This window comes from Rhinolophus sinicus, linkage group LG04 (assembly GCF_036562045.2).
Source record: "Rhinolophus sinicus isolate RSC01 linkage group LG04, ASM3656204v1, whole genome shotgun sequence".
Taxonomy (NCBI): domain Eukaryota; kingdom Metazoa; phylum Chordata; class Mammalia; order Chiroptera; family Rhinolophidae; genus Rhinolophus; species Rhinolophus sinicus.
In genome coordinates this window covers 185,366,056-185,382,822 of record NC_133754.1, presented here as the reverse complement: position 1 = coordinate 185,382,822, position 16,767 = coordinate 185,366,056, and the positions used below count along the sequence as shown (strand labels likewise).

The 16,767-nt window shown below is 49.7% G+C and overlaps 1 protein-coding gene across 2 annotated transcripts in view; it reads left to right on the top strand.

The window, feature by feature from the left end:
- The window catches only part of MED27 (mediator complex subunit 27), a 187,900-nt gene that overhangs the window by 2,083 nt on the left and 169,050 nt on the right, over positions 1-16,767 (top strand). For both annotated transcript variants that reach the window (XM_074331236.1, XM_019728890.2), the window contains exon 2: positions 130-274. In XM_074331236.1, the coding sequence (XP_074187337.1) occupies positions 130-274 (145 nt within the window). The remainder of the gene's footprint in view (positions 1-129; positions 275-16,767) is intronic.

The window sequence follows — 16,767 nt, the reverse complement described above, 5'->3', positions numbered from 1 at the left end:
CAAAAAGGTATTTTTTCTTAAGGGGCTTCTGATGGACGCACTGAAGAGCAGCCTCTGACCGATGTGGTCGGCTAAACACTGGAGTGTCAGTGGACTCAGGTGTATTTGCTTTGTCTCTTTACTTTTCAGTGAGCTGGAACGTCTGAGCAATTTGGTAGGCAAGCCGTCCGAGAACCATCCCCTCCATAACAGCGGGCTGTTAAGCCTGGATCCCGTGCAGGACAAGACTCCTCTGTACAGTCAGCTCCTCCAAGCGTATAAATGGTCAAACAAGGTAAGGGCAACATGTCAGAAATGGAGCTACGTCACGTAGGAAAAGCCAGGTTTTCTTATATGTCATAGATGCAGAAGGGGAGGGTAAGTTTTTCTGTCTTTTTTTGTTCTTGATGCAGCATGGGGTTACAGAGTTGGAAGTTTTAGAATTTCCCTGTGAGCTGTCGTGTAGTCCTTTGACGTTTCTGAGACCTATTCATGATGCTCAGGGTAATCAAATGAAAAATATCTGAGTCAGGTGTATTTAACCTGGAATATGGCTATAGGAAGCGGCTTTTAGGAACCCTGTGAAATTATATGCCAAATGTGGTACGTGCCTTTTCTTCTGGGGAAGACGAGCTTTCATCTGATTCTCAGAGGGGTCCTGACCCCCAGAAGGTTAAGACGGGTGCCGTAAACGTTCAGCCGCTTGCATTGTTTATGTTCCTCGTACCGTCCCCTGTCGTCGAGGGAAGAACATCACCGGAGTACGGTGTGTGAGATTACTCTCTAATTACTTTAGACGCTGTGTGAGGGAGCTGGTTCTAAACATGCCCTCGGAATTTGCCCTTCGTGGTGTCCTTCAGCAGGCAGGCCCCTGGTGGAGACCCCAGGGCAGCTCTGAAAGGAAAACTAAACTGCGCTCTAAAAACATCGGGAATGATTAGGCTCAGAAGCCTGGAAGCACTTTGTTTACTGACAAGTTTCTTTTGTTTGGGTGCTGTGGGTTGTTGTGTATTTTTATCTTTTTTTCCTGCTGATAGAGAACTAGAATATATGTTTGCAATGATTTTGGAAGTGTTTCTCATTCGTCTGTGCTACCTCCCTGGAGACAGTTGTTCTCACAGTTGTTGGTCGCGAACTGCTCTGCCCCTTCCAGTTACCCATTGTTTTTGATCTCTTTTCTGTGGTCCTTTCCCACCTCGGGTCTTGGATGACAGAAGAGCCTTGACAGTTTTTCTGGGGTGCAGGCTTTTTTCTTAGATTTTCGCTCTGGGAGTATTTAGTATTGTTTGCTTTGAGGTGGAACCCTGGAAGCTGAGTCTGAGATTCAGGGAGAAGGGGTTGGTCACGAACTAAAGAACGAACTTGATCTCAGATGAGTATGTTCAGCCTGTAAGGCTTGTCCTCCAAACTCTGCTGGTGACAGACACTAAATTCGGGCTTGAGGATCAGGGTGTAGTCCTTGCCCTCTGTAGGCCTGCTCTCCTGTGTTGGCCTGATACCCTCCAGGTGGTAGAGAAGATAGCCTGGCGGCTGTCGGTTTGCGTGGTCCTTATACCAGGTGATCTTCTGGTGTCCACATCAGACCCGGGAAAAGGATTCTGGGCCTGCTTAATAGGTGGCCCTGAGATAGTTTATTGCATCCAGGAGGTGAGATTCTCTGATTGGCCAGCACGGGTCCCCTGAAGCACAGGAAGTGGGGATCCTTGGAGTTGGAGGTGGGCAGTTCCCAAAAGGAGGGGATGCAGGGCAGACAAAAAAATGACATATGTCTGTTACAGTTGCCAAGGCAGACGTGAGACCGAACCAGCCCTACACAGACAACACTGCCCTACCAGGCGGGCCTGTTTGTGCTTGCTTGTTTTCCCAGGGGTGCTCTTGGTCATCTGAACATGTCGGGAAGATTTCGGTTGATCTCAAAACCACGAGTGACTGGGACGTCAGTGGAAGTGACTGGTTTTAAGCTGAAGTGATGATGCTTAACTTTTGAATGAAGGTAGTTTAATTGTTTGCTGAATTTAATAGTTCGTGTATTGAAATGGAAGTTCCTGCCCCCACCCCCAGCCTTGCCCCAAGGTAGAAAAGAGGTTGTGTTAAGGGAGAGAAATACGCGCATGGAACTTCTTGTCCTGGTGAGGCTGCAGGTTGAAAATAGATGCAGAAATGGATCAGATTGTAAATCCCATGTGAGCAGAACGAGGGATGTAGGGGTTTTAGTCATGTCCTGAGAGTGACGCTCCTGTAAAGGAGCTGCTCCCCTGCCAGCTCCCTGGTGCCCCGTCAGGGGAGGGGTTTGGGGCCGCTTGTGTCAGTGGTCGGTAGAAATGAAGAGGACGAGTAAGAGCTCTTCCGTTCAACCCCTTGTTTTATGGCTGAGCCACCTGCGGCCCAGTGAGCGGACTGGCTCGAGGCTCCACAGCTAGACTAGAATTTGCGTTTCCTGATTTAGGTCAATCTTCTTTCCTCTAAAGCTTGATGGCTTAATCCAGTTTGGTTTAAGATTTTTGGCTATCGAAAATATTCTCCCCCACTTTAACTTACATCCTAGAAACCATTCCTGTGTTATATTTTATTCATGAGTATGCCTTTTACTAATTTTTAATGGTTTATTGAAGGGTGGAATGGCAAATACATGTCCATGGGGCCTCAGACTATTTATTGCTCTTGCCCAGGGCAGACATCACTAATCAACTGCTGCATTCTTTCCTGCTGAGGCTGCAGATGTGTTCACAACTCTGTCCTGGGGCTGGGCAGCCCCTGCCAATGACTCGAAGGTGGGCTGCAGGGAAGACGTGTTTTTTATTTCTGTCATGGTAGATGATGTCCTATTTGACTATGACTCATTCATATCTTACCTAACTCTAGAAAGGATTTAAGGTAGATTATAAGGATACATACAACCCTGATAGAAAAGAAAAAAACGAGGGTGAGGATAGTTTATGTATATTTCGTAACAAACTTGAGAAATAACCCCAGGGAATAAGCCAGTATTCTAATTTCCAGCTGTGGATATGGATGCTGCAAGCAATTATGTGTGTTTGTCTTGCCTCTCCTGCAAATGAAAAGCACTTTTTAATTGCTAAGACTTTCATCATTCATCATTTTACCCTCAAAGAGTTTAAACCAGCGAGTGCATTAATGTGTTACGTGAAGTTTGGGGGAACTTGCCAATGGCAGCTTGAGGCAGTGTTGGTGAGAATTGACGGAAGTGTGGGAAGGGCTTTGATGCCGCCCGTTATGTGATGAACTTTCTGTTTTATGTGCTATTGGCCATAGGAAAGTCTCGTTTATGCCTCATGACTAATTGTTTTCTTTAGGGGATTTGGTAATTTTTGTAAAGTCAGTTGGAATATTAATTACATGGCAGTTGGCATAATTGTTAGGATAACACATTTAAAAATTAATCTTCTCTAATGAAATGATGTTAAATTGCTGTGAGCAGCACTTTTTTCATGCTGAATTGGGGAAAGAATCGAGCTGTTAATGCTTATGCACCTATAGGTAACGGTTCTGTAGAGGGATGCCAGGGTCTCTTGATGAGGGCAGAAAATAATTGGCATTACCAGTTCCTGCTGGAAAATAGCGTCACTTTATACCGCTTGTGATGTTCAGATGTGCTGAAAGTTCCTCTGACTTGCTCAGAAGTTCCCTTTTGCAGCATCCTGTACCCAGGCTTTTATCTGTGGCTTTGACTTTTTTCGTGTGTTTGTGCACAAGGCTCCTTGTTTATTTGCCTGGAAAGCAAACTAAGACTTTAGCCTTTCTTGGGTGGTTTCTGAAGCAGCAGAGTGCCCAGCAGTCATTTTCTCCTGGGAGTGGGGAGCGGGTCCAGAGAAAGCTGCTGCTGCCCCCCCCCCCTTTTTTTTTGCATGCTTAATTTTACATTTTTATTAGAGGAAGAGCACCTTTCTGTTCTAAGGAAAGTCCTTTTTATTTCCAGTTTATTCAGTTGGAAAGTCTGAAGACATTTCCTCCATTCTTCCCTCCTGAACCCTTCTTATCAGAATCCAGTTCCTCATTGGCTTCCTGTGACTCTCAGCTCGCAAATGGGTCCTGGAAGCTGCCCTTTGTTTTGGCACCACCAGTAGCAGGGTGGGGTTGTTTCCGATTGTGACGGTGAGCCTTTTTCTTTAAGGACCCTGTCCCCTTTTCAGTTCCCGAGGAGAGCTACTCTGTCCTGTTCCTGCTGGGAGTTCCCAGGACCTAGCAGGGCGCCTGGTGTACAGTAAGCATTCAGTTAAAATGCCTTGAATGAACAAAAGCATAAATAAGAGCTTTTACTGTTGAATTTTTAATTTACAACCCCTTTTGTGGTTTGCTTGCTTGTATTTTTGATGAAGTGCGATAAGGGCATTTCCATTTTCAGCCATTACTGAGAAATCTAGTTGTGCCACTTGTAGAGAAAACTCTGAGATCCTGCGATGGAGGCCAGGGCTGGGTTCCAGAAGGGTAATTTGGAAGGACAGGGTGAAGTCAGTTGGTGAACTGATGATAAGCTCTTTGAGGGCTGAGGTTAGCAGTTTTGTCTAAGTTGTTGGTCACCTGCTGTGCCCTTTCTCAGCCGGTTGGCAACCAGTGCTGAGGAGGGCCTGGGCGTTGGTAGAGGTCTTCCGGAGTTGACTGAATCAGGATAATTTGAGCTACTGCACCTGATGTCAGGTGTTCTGTGGCAGCTGTCGTTTTGGCAGTCATGTGAAAACTGGGAAAAGGGGAGTCAACTCCATCGGCCTTTTAGCCAGGCCCAGCCCTGGCTCGTTCTGCTTGCTGATGTGTGCAGGGAATACAGATCCATTCAGAACATCATGAGGAAAGAGAACTCACTTCAGTGGCCCTCAAAGCTCAGTCGTCATGACTTAGGGTGGGCACCTTCCTGGATTGTCCTTATCGTTAGCAAACGTACCAGGTACCATTCTTAGAGGTGTTCTTGCACCTAAATCTAACCTGGAGAGCACCCGGTCCCGTGAGCTTGCTAGAGATAGTGGGCTTGACTCTAGTAGAGAGTGCCCTGGTTTGCCTGGATCCCTACACCCTTCTCCTCCCTCACACCTCAAACCCTGGTACCATAGGAGCCATTATAAGAAGGACAAAGAGTAACATAACCAAACAGAAAAAAACAATAGAACAAAACCAGTCTCCTGGATTTCTAGATACTGTTGGATTCAGAAGCAAAGGGAGGTATAGCCAGAAATGTCAAGACTTAAATGTGAATTACCGGGTTAGGCTCCCTGAGTTCTGATCCAGCTCTGCACTTACTCTGTGCCTTGAACAAGTGAAAAACTCTTTTAAAGCATCAGTTTACTCATCTGTAAAATGGGGATAATAGAAGTATTGACAGTGTTGTAGTGAAGATTAAGTGAAATAATGCATGTGAAATGCCTCGGGATAGCTCACGTGTATTAAGTGTTATATCAATAGTAGTTATAATTACCAGGCATAGTGTTTATGGAGTGGCCCAGTGGTTAAGACTGGGCTCCAGAGCTACGTTCACATCTCAGCCCTGCTACCTAACAGCCATGAGGCTAACCTTTCTGCCTCAATCTTCTGTTCTCTAAAATAGGGATGACAATTGTACCCACTTCAGAAAGATATGAAATATTGTCAGTAAAACACTTCTCTGGCACAGAATAAACACTCCAGGGGCTGGTGTTACCTTAGTGGACAGTGAGCACAGACCCCTCAGGCAGTGGCTTCCGCTCCGTCACACGGCCTCCCACACTTGACTTCAACGTGTTAGTGTTCTCCTGAAATTCTACCTTTAGGTAATCAGCCCCTTCTCGCCTTGAGGAAGTCTGAGCACACACATCCGCAGTTCACACCTTAGTGGGGGGTGAGGATGAGGGCTTCGTAATTTGGTCTGCAGCCCTGGGGTTTGGCCAGGCTTGGAGGGAATGTGGGAATTGAGGGGACGGTAAAGGCAGGGTGAGGGTCCTGGGAGGAAACCACCACAGGAGGAATGAGGGGACTGCAGAGCAGGACGTTTGCGGAGGGCAGACCATTTGTCCAGACCGAGGAGGGCTCTTCCCACTTCTACCCGCAAGGCCTTCCTCCTGGAGCCCGGAAGTCAGAGCTCTGAGTGAGTCCTCTTACCTGGTGGGTAAATGCTGCAGGTGAGTCTGGGAGGCCCAGTGTTTCTGTAGGAAAACGGCCCACAAAGGCCCGTGTGAAAATGAACATGTGGATTATAGCCACGCTGTAAATTGGGTGCTTATTCCCAGCTGGGCTCTGGAGTCGACAGCTGGGCTCGAGTCCCCGGGCCCTCGGGCCCTGGATCAGCTCTGTGATGTGGGGCTGGTTATGTCAGCTGTCTCAGCCTCCTTGTCAGTCAACAGGGTAATGACACCTTGCGCCTGCCGGCCGCTGTGGGGATGAGTGAGTGTAACATGCCCGAGTGCCTAGAACGGGGCCCCGTGTGACGGCCGCGTGCATGTCTGATTCCTGTAGAGAAATACTCTGCTGGTGCCCTTGACTTTTACTGGTAAAGCTGTCAGAAGGCAGCGTGCAGTCGGGAGGACCCTGGACGGGTTTCGAGAGACCCGTGTTGAGCCTCGCTGCCCACTGTCCCCGTGTGACCAGCTTGGGGACCTCGGGCCCGTGACTTTATGCCTGCGGGTTCTAGCTTCCTCGCTGCTGGGAGGAGGATTCGGACTGGGCGATCTCCAGGCCCCTTTCCTCTCACTCGGGCGGGTTCAGTGGCGTTCCTGACACGCTTCTGTGGCTGTGGAGGTGAACGCGCGACCTAGGAATGGAGAGGCAGGTCCTGCCCGGCAGCGTTCCTCAGGCCCAGCTGTGTGTGCCCCCGAGCGCGTCACAAGGCCCCAGAAAGCGGCAGCAGCAGCAGCAGCAGCCCTGAGGCCTTGGTGGGAACGCACCTCGCAGACGTGCTCCAGGCAGAGGCCTCTGGAACCCCGGTGTCAGTGTTAGTGGGGGCTGCCCCGGCACCGGGATGCTGTCGGCACCAAGGCTTCGGCCTGACTCCACGGCTTTGTGCTCTCCCTCCCAGTTGCAGTTTCTGAAAACTGTCCCTTAAGTATTGCCTGGCACCAGGTTTGTGACTCCCGCATTCTTTTTCTCTAAGGAGCAGGAACTCTCTTTAAAGCTGCCCTGGGCAGCCTGGGGAGGCTGCTAGACGGGGCTCATGCCTGCCTGCCTCCAGGGCTCACTGTCTGGGGGGGGACTTGTCCCCATCCTCTCGGCTGTCTTACGTTGGCCTTTCCTGGGCTGACTGGGGAGCCAGCTTTTCTCCTCAGGACTGTTGAGTAGAAAGGAAACTGGCGTGTGTCCTTTTTCCTGGTGGTACGCTGCACAGCATGGTGGGAAGGAGCCGTATCGTGACCGGTCCAGGAGCACCTGTGGTTAGGGAGGCCTCCCGTTTTCTTGTCTCCCCTTTTCTGTGGCGGGTGTGCGGGGGACGGGCGCTGGATTCTTGAGGCTTCTCTCCTGCTGTGCGATCCTTCTCTGGGCCATCTCGTCTTCTACAGCTTCACTTGCCAGCCATACACTAATGGCACCTAACTCTGTCTCCAGCCGGGATCTCGCCCCTGAGATGCAGACCCGTGTCAGAGTGGCTGCAGGGCGTCTGCGCTTGGAGACTCACAGGCCTCTCGGAACAGTCCAGAACTAAAATCCCACCCCTGTGGGTTCCACCTCTTCCAAACCTCCTACTCTTTCCTTTTCCTCTCGAAGGCTCCTGCCTGAGCCCAGGCCCCCACTGTTGCTCGGGCCGATGCTGCGGCCTCCCCACTGGTTTCCTGCCAGTCCTGCCCCTTCAGTCCGTTTTCTGCTCTGCAGCTCTCCAGGGGTCTTTATAAAGTAGACCCCTGATGGTTACTCCTCAGTGGTTTCCTCCATCTTCCTTAGCTTCCTTCCAGCTCCCCAGCTGGCATTTGGAGGCGTTCTAGAGTCCAGAAGCAGACAGACAATGGCCGGATTCCCTGGCCTCGGTTTTCTCATCTCTAAAATGGCATGAACAGTCCTGCCTCTTAGGATAGTTGTGAGAATTGCGGGACTACTGCACTGAAGTGTTCAGCACAGAGCCTGGCAGCCTACCTGTTACTCTTCTTAGTCGTTTAGGTCTCAGCTTCGTTGGTGCCTCCCCTGGGTGTCTTCTGAGACGTCCCTAATCAGGTGCCCCTGTGTTCACACACCTGGGACTGCTCTTATGCCACTCGGCCTGTTTGTCACCCTCACAAGAGGAAACCTTGTCCTGTGTTAGCACTTAGACTTTGGGCAAGTTCTCTAACACCATTGAGCCTCAGTCTGCTGGACTGTAAAACGGGCATAATACTGATCTCCTAGGGTTGGTCTGAGAGTCTAATTAGAAAATGTGTATCACATTTCTAGTTTGGGCTAAGACACACAGTGGCATTTTACAAATAGTAGTTATTGCTGGTAGTTATTTTTAAGTGTCTCAGAAAACAGTATTTGATTGGGGTTAAATTGAAGCCTATAAATCTCTTCCCCTTTCTTATCTGGATTGTTTATGTTTTTTCCCTTTAGAATCTGCTTCTGTTGATTGCACCTTGCCTTTTTCCAGATTGTTGTTGTTGGTGTAGGAGAACAAAGGGAGGAGGGACGGAAGTGAATGGCCAGAGGCGCCATCCTGAGCTCTCTGGCTGCTGTCCCCTAATCTCAGGGGTCCTCTGGGCTACATCAGGAGTTCTGCCCTGTGTGGGGGGCGGGGCAGCTGCGTCTGACTGGCCCAGCTCGCCACGCTGTCCTTTGGCTTCTGGAGTTTGCCGTCTGCATGACCCCTCGTTCAGGTGTTCTTTTGCTGCAGTCACTGGTTTTTGGGAGGCTCCAGCTCACTGCAGCCCCTTGGGCTGGGCTTGGTGGAGCTGGTTGTGGGGGCTGGTCCCTGGGCTGGGGCCTGGGCTTGGCCTTGCTGTTTCCTGCTTACTTGACAAGGTGAATGGACCGCCCTAAGACCCTCACTTCCCCCTGGGGACAGCTTACTCCTCTAGCGGGTTCTGGCAAGTCAGTAACTTTCGTCTTCCTCCCTTTGGTGCACTGTCAGGCTTCCCTCACATCAACCCTGTGAATTGGAGGCTCTTTCTGAAATCTCCAGCTTCGTGTGTGGCTGCTCTGCTAGACGCACCGGTTCTGCCCTGAGGCGGCCAGAGCAGTTGCTGGTGCAAGCTGCGGGCTGTGCCTCTGCCTGAAGCGCCTTGTACCTTCCTGGGTGGTTCTCTCTCCGCTAACCCCCTGCCCCAGGAAATGCTGCTGTAGAGAAGGCTCCAGAATGACCAGGCAGCCTCCTGGCAGCAGCACTGATCACACTGGCTGCTTGCTCTCCAGGTCTGTCCTGTTTTCTCATGGGTTGGGACACTGGCGTCATCTTCAGACACCTTGAATCTAGTACATAGTGGGCACTTGGTAATTGAGTTTCCACCCCCTGCCCCTGCCACATTTCCCAACAAGCTCTAGGAACTGGACCTACTTTGACTACGTGTTAGTTCTCAAAGGGACCTCGGTGATCAGTTAGGGCATTGCCCCTTGTTTTGCAGGAAGGTGCTTTGGCCAAGGCCACACTGCTGCCTCTCCAGCCGAGATCTGCAGTATTTGGCGGCTTAGAAACGGAATGCCACCTGGAGGTGCAGGAACGCAGAGACACTTCTGCTACTGGGGCCCGTTAAAATTCTGTCTTTTGCCTGTGGTTTGATGGCTGCTGATCCTGTCGTTGAAGCAGGAGCAGTGGGCAGTCGGGTGCCGCCTCGGAGGGGACCATCGGGACAGGTGTGATACTGACGGGGGCAGTCTGTGCAGAGTGGGGCTGCGTGGGCTCCGCCCAGGCGAGGACGCTGCTCAGGACATTAACCTTGACCTCTGCGAGCAAAGCAGCCCCAGGCCCCTCAGTTCCAAGAGGCAGGCACCCTCACCTGCTTTAAGCTCTGGGTACGATAAAGTAGGATCACAGTGACGAACTGGCATCTTTGTTGGGCATGTCATGAAAAGAAAGGGACTGCCTAGTTGGAGCCCCTTAGACATGGGTGGGGACACATCAGGGTGGCTGTGTAAAGGTAGGACCACTCCCCACTTTTCCCCTTTTTAACAGGAGTTGTTCTGAGTCCCACTGGGCTCACGACGTGCCGGTTCCTCCTACCTTTCCCCATTTGTGTGTGTCTGTGTGTTTCAGGGTTGGCAAGTTACCTGGTACTGTGTTTTCGGTCAATAAGGCTTGTCTGATTATTGATCACTCGTCAGTAGTTGCCACCACTAAGCATTCTGGACCCAGCTCTCTCCTCGTAACTCTGTACGTGGTGGATTTTGCAGGGAGAGTCTGCAGAGTTTGAGTGTGCAGACAGTCACGTGTGAGAAAACGGTTGCACTTGTTATAAAATACTCGATCTTGTTCATTTCCAAACTGTGCTTTTGAGTCGTGTGCTTTTTGCTAGGAAATAGCTAATCCCCCCATTCAGTACGTATTTATTGAGCACGTGTTATGTGCCAGGCACTGTTCCAGACACAGTGAGTGAAACTGATAAATTCCCATCTTCTTGGAACTTAAACTATATTCAGTTTTCTAACTTGATTAGAGGAGTTAAGTGCCAGAGCACCTGGTTTTAATAATAATTCCTGGCTCTCCTGCTGGTCTTTTCCCCGCCTTATATGCCTCAGTTTGCCAGTCTGTACTGTTAGTCAGGAGTGAAACGCACAGAGTGCTGGGGGACTTACTTGGCATGTGTAACGTACCTAGAACAGTGTCTGAACATAAAGGAAATTTGGTCTTGTAGTCCTGATATCTTAAGTATGATCCATTTTTTATAGCTGGGTGCGTTTTAACTCTGTCACGTGCTTAATGCAAATGCAGATTTATTGCTAATAATGTCACTTTTCTGGTTTGCTCGTCCTTGCTGTGTCACCAGTTTGCCCTTATCCTGCTCACCCTAAGGCTGTGCCTGTTTTCAGGGGCTCTCACTGGTTTTAAGGGAATAGTACATACATCGCTTACATTTGTGACCCGAGGGAAAACGCAGTCGTTCAGTCAGCTGCAGGAACTGACCTCCCTGCCGGCTTTGACCTCAGACCCGGCTGCTTAGTCACTTTCTGTCAAAAGAGAGCTCTGCGTGTCGTGTGTTCTTTGTGGTCTGGATTAGTGATTCTGTGGCGAAAGGTGCCACGCATTTGTTCCTCCCTGTACTCAAGATGGGGCCTGTTGAGATTTCACTTAGCTACCTGGAGGCCTGAAGGATGCTTTTGCCCCCAGGTGAGACGGGGCTTGGGCACTGACCTCAGTACCTCACGCGGGGGCAGTACCGCTCGTGGGGGGCAGGCAGGACCCTGGGTGCACTGAGCCCTCCGATTGCCTGACCTTCCGCCCCCCTGCCCGTCCTATCATGTGTCCAGCTCACCATTTAAAACTGCGCTTTATAATTCTGTATGTTTCCCACAGGCTAATGTATTGATTCGAAATTGTACACCATCCACAGGGTTTGTGATGCGAATTGGAATCACCCGAGTTTGAAGATAGAATGAATCCTCGACCTGTGCTTCTTAGTGAGCAGGATGTGGCTGAGTGATTGTTGAGGAGGTTTGTGTAGTGACGAGGAAGTGTGTTTTCCTTTTAAAGTGCCTGCGGGGGTTTCTGGATGCTGTAGTTCCTCTCCAGGTTTCACCCTCTTCACCTGCGACTGCCTTGAAGACTCGTTTATCCAGGTGGTGAGTGCCCCGAGCACAGGGCCTGCGCGGAGGAGGCCTCACTGGGTGTTAGTTTTTCTTTCATCTCTGCCAGTTCCCATCCATTCCTGGTTGGTTTGGAAAACAAAAATGCCAGCTCTAAATGCCTTTAAAACGTTAAAAGAAGCAACAGAGGATTATGGAGGCCAAACCCCGCCTGTCCCGTGTTGTCCCGTCTAAACAGAGCAGTCCGTGTTCATTTAATTGCTTGGATGAGCTCGAACATTGAGATTTTAATGCATCTTCACAGCGGCTCAGGCCGCGTAACCACATTATCCTGCTGGCAGTTCATTGTCATCCTCTGCCAAAGTGCTGTGCTGGGACCTTGGCTTAAAGAGCCGGGATGTGGTGATTTCCTAGCAAGATGTCTTGTGGGGAATGTTGCTTTTCCTGTGGAGACTTCCTCTGCGTAGTGAAGCGTTGGCCTTCTAAGTGGCGTAGTGATGGCATGCAGTGCTTTCGAGGAAGGTTTTCGAAGCTGTTGGTTAGCAGAGGCTGCCTCCGGGGGAGTGCTTAGTTCCGATGAGTCACAAAATGGGAAAGGCCTCTCGTCAGCCTCGAGTTTGCTTTTGGTTCTGAAGGAACCTTGACGAGATCGGCACCCTGGTGTGGCCTGGCGGGCGGTGCCCGGTGACTTGCCGCCCGTCTTCTGCTCCCGCTTCTCAGATGCCAGGCCAGCCTGCTGAGGCCGGTGACAGTTGGGAACGGATGTCCGGTGGCGAGCTGGACATAATCCGGGCTGGAGGAATCAAAGCAGGCCGACCCCTGCCTTCTGGATTTCACTCACTGAGCCCTCACATGCCAGCCCTGTGGTTACAGGCGTGGTTCCTCGTGCTTAGCACGGAGCCTGGCACTCTGTGCTTCTCAGTGGCAGCTGCTCACGGGGTGGGCACGGTCTCCCACCCTTCTTCAGGCCATATTCTGTCACCTCCGGGACACTTGCAAGTAAGTTTCCTAATTGGCCTCCCGGCCTTTCTCTACACAGCTTCTGAGCACCCTTTGAAAACGCAAGTTTGATCATGTAAGTCTCCTGCTTGAAACATGCAGATGGTCCCTTCTCGTGCTCAGGATTCAATCAAACTCCATAATGTACCTTGTAGTGGTCTGGGGCCGACTCCTATAGTGCCCGGGCACCTGGGCACCTTGTGAAGCGCCAGGCCGCCCAACCCGCCTGCCCTCCAGGCCTCACGCTGCTGCAGCGGGGTCCCACCCCTCTTTGTGTTCGGCTAATACTTGCTCGTTTCATTTCTCCGTTTTTGTTTGTAGTCAATGCTTGGGAGAGTCTTTCTAACTCCCTGAGTTGGCGTGAGATGCCCCTTCTGTGTGCTTGTGCAGCCCCCCGTTGCCCACATGGCACGCCTCACGTTGGACTGTGGGTTCTGATTCCTGGACGGCACGGGCCAGTCTGCCTCGTCAGCGCTGTGTGTCCAGTGTCGCGAGGCCTGCCAGACCAGCAGGACACTTTGGGTTACATAGGGCGCTGCACTATTTCTGAAGTCAGTACGGTAACGCCAGTTCACCTGTGTTTGAGGGGAGGCGGGATGGCATAGGTGGGATTCCAGGTCCCACTTTTCTTCAGCTTTGGGTGGAGATGACACCCACTGTATTTCCTGAGCACACAGCTGCTGAGATGTCTTTACTTGGTTTGTGTGTTCCACTCACGGCTTGACTTGCTGAAGGATAATGCATATTAAGTTGTTTTTTGTTTTTTTTTAAACTAGTTTAGGAAGACAAACAGAAGGCAAATTATCTTGATTATTTTGAGGCAGATATGAAAAGGGCAAAGAAAGGATACAGTGACAGTTAGAGAAGTACCTTATCCTTACTTGAGCGCGTTACAGTTTCTAAAGTATCCAAGTGCCCACCATCTCATCCAACCGATGAAGCCAAGTGTGTGGTGCCAGCGCGTGAGCTCGGCGCCCGGGCTTGAGGCCTGCTGCTACTCGTGACCGTGGGCTGCGTGTCCCCGTTTCCTCACCTATAAAATCAGGTTGATAATTGATCTCCCTCAGGGTTGTTGTGAAGATCAAAAGTTTAGTGTATGTGAGGGTCTCAGAAGAGTGGCTGCCACGCAGTAGCTGTCACCGTGGTCAGTTCTCTGATTACTCTGAGTCTCCGCCTTGTTTCGCTGAAGAGGGAACTGGATTCCTAAAAGTTCAGGGACCTGCCTCAAGCCACCAGGTTGTAAGTGGCTGAGAAGATTGACAGATCCTCTGACTCGGGGTCCTTTTCCTGTCTGGTCTGCGGGAGCTGTCTCAGAGCAGCGCAGGCCGGGCCCCTGCTAACGGGGGCTCTTCTCTTAGGTAAAATCTTCAGGTAAAAACTTGCGGAGGTTTACTGCCTTTATTATGAGACACGTGTTCCTGAGCATTTATATAAATCACAAAGGAGACTCTCTCACGTGAACTCAAATTCTCTGATTTACTTGTATGCTGCTGTATGTTCAGGTTTTCGTTTCTTTTTTGGTGGTGGTGCCTTTTAAATTTGAGTTGCTAAAGCAGAACTTCACTCCACAACTTTCAGGGTCAGAAACGCCCTCAGATCTTGGTTATCACCGCCCTGTATCTCCTGCCAGCACTTGGCCCAGGCGTCGCAGGTGTAATTTAAGCATTTGATTGGGGGGAGGGATTGACCTACATGCAGAGGGTGCCAAAAAAGTATGCACATTTTCAGAAAGGAAAAAACTGTATTAAAATTGTAATACTCAATCTATACCGATAACAAAAGATGAATACGAGTCCTGTGTATCCATTTGTTTTGGCGCCCCCAGTATTACATTCTGTGCTTATCAGTCTTCTGTTCCCTCCCACGCTGACTGTTACATATTTTATGATAAAATATGTATCATAAAAAGGACCTTCACAGTGTGCAGGGGTTCTTACTTTGGGCTCTGTGATCAGGTTTGTGTTGGGTCCCTGAATGTATATGGTATTCTTGCTCGAGTAATCTTTCGCTTTCATCAGTATTCTTTAAGGGGTCAGTGGCCCCAACGTGTTTTTAAGATTCCTTGCTATGGAGGAAGAAGTGTTCTTTTTTTCTGTTTAAAAAATTGTAAACAAAGTATTTTGTTAATAATGTTTACACTCTTACATCACAACAACTTTTGTAGTGATTGAGCATGTTATAGTCTATATAAGTTTACAATAGAATATTGAAGCTAGAACAACAGAGTTGAAAAGTATGCCAAATCAACCTTCATTTGCAAACGACCTGCTACCAGCATAAGTGTAAAAAGCAAAATCTTCCAACAAAAGTCAAAAGGTCTAGGAGTGTTGTTATTTTTATAGCACAGCACCACCTCCAGTGCTAACTGACCTGGCTGGACAGGCCCCGGGGCCTCGGGGACAGGGTCAGGGGGGCACTTCAGCCGTTTTACAGCGGGCTTAACTTTTAAAAAAAATTTTATTGGGGAATGTTGGGGGACAGTGTGTTTCTCCAGGGCCCACCAGCTCCAAGTCGTTGTCCTTCAATCTAGTGGAGGGCGCAGCTCAGCTCCAAGTCCAGTTGCCATTTTCAGTCTTTAGTTGCAGGAAGCACAGCCCACATCCCATGCGGGAACTGAACCAGCAACCTGGTTGTTGCGAGCTCGCGCTCTAACCAACTGAGCCATCTGGCTGTCCCTGGCTTAACTTTAAAACAAATTTTAAATTAGTTTCAGGTGTACAAAACAACATAATGATTAGACATGTACACCCCTCACGAAGTGATCACCCCAACAAGTCTACTACCCACCTGACATCGTGCAGAACTGTTACAATACCACTGACTGTACTCCGTGTGCTGTACTTGCCTATGTATATATATGTGTCTGTGTGTATATATATGTGTCTGTGTGTATAATTACAGTTGACGGTCAATAATTTGTTATATCAGTGTCAGGTGTACAGAGTGGTGGTTGGGCCTTTATATCATCCATGATATGATCCCCCCGCTAAGTCCAGTACCCATCTGGCACCCTACATAGTCTTTACAACAGTATGGATTATATTCCCCCTTCTGTATTTCATACCCCGGGACTGTTTTGTGACTGCCAACTTGTACTTCCCAATCCCTTCACCTTTTCCCCGTCCCCCAATGCCCCTCTCATCTGGCAACCTTCAGTTTGTCGTTAACTTTCTGATTTTAGAACTTACTGCCAAAGTTGAGGTTCAGCCTCCGTCCCTCATGACCCCACGCATTCCCTGTTGTCTCTCCTTCCCGCTGTCCCTCTCTTCCTGCTTTTTATTTTCTGTCCTAAATTATCCTTTCGTGTTGCAGAAATGCTTGTTGGTGCAGCAGGAGTTTGTATCAGCCCTGTAGTTGTTGAAAGGTGACTGTGTATCTGGAGCTACTTTGGGGTGCTGGGGGGCTCCGGTGAGACTTGTGGACACCTTCCTCTGAGAGAGAAAAGGAAAATGTTTTGAAAATTGAGTTTGGAAGCTGAGCGATTGTACTGATTGGGGCGAGTAGAAAGGGCTTCCCGCAGAAGCTCAGAAAGGGTGATGCTAAGGAAACTTCCAGAGAGGTTATTGCACGGGAGTGTGCGTGGTCCTAGTCCGAGGTCAGTTACACGCCCTGGCCCGTGTGGTCATCCTACTGACTGACGGGAAAGACTCACGGCTGTGAGCTGCGTGCTTAGGATTTGCTTTATGATGCATCGATATGTTACAGGTGTAGGTGGAACAACTTCCTCGTCACCTCTGACCACTTGTTCCTTTGACCGGCTTCTTCTGGATGTGGCTGTCCGCCAGTGGCGATGTGTGCATTTCTCCAAGAATGTGTCACTGCTACTTCACCTCATAGCCGGATCACTAATTCTTCCTCTCAGGTGTCTGCACAGGGGACCAGTGATGCTCATCAGTTATTTTTGACAAAGGAAATGGAAACTGCATTTTCGTTAATTTGTTAATATTTTTCTACCTTAAACCTCCCCTCCCTCCCTGGCAGGTTAGGTATCTAGATTGAACCCAGGCTCTGTGGTTTATTTACTGTGTGACCTTGGACTCTCTTGAGTCTCAGTTTCCACGTCTTTCAATAGGGATCGTAAGAGTTCTTACCTTCTTGGGCTTCTGTGAAGACTCACTGAGCTGGTGCCGACACAGAACTTAGCCTGGGGCTCAGTAAGCGTTAGGAGCGTGC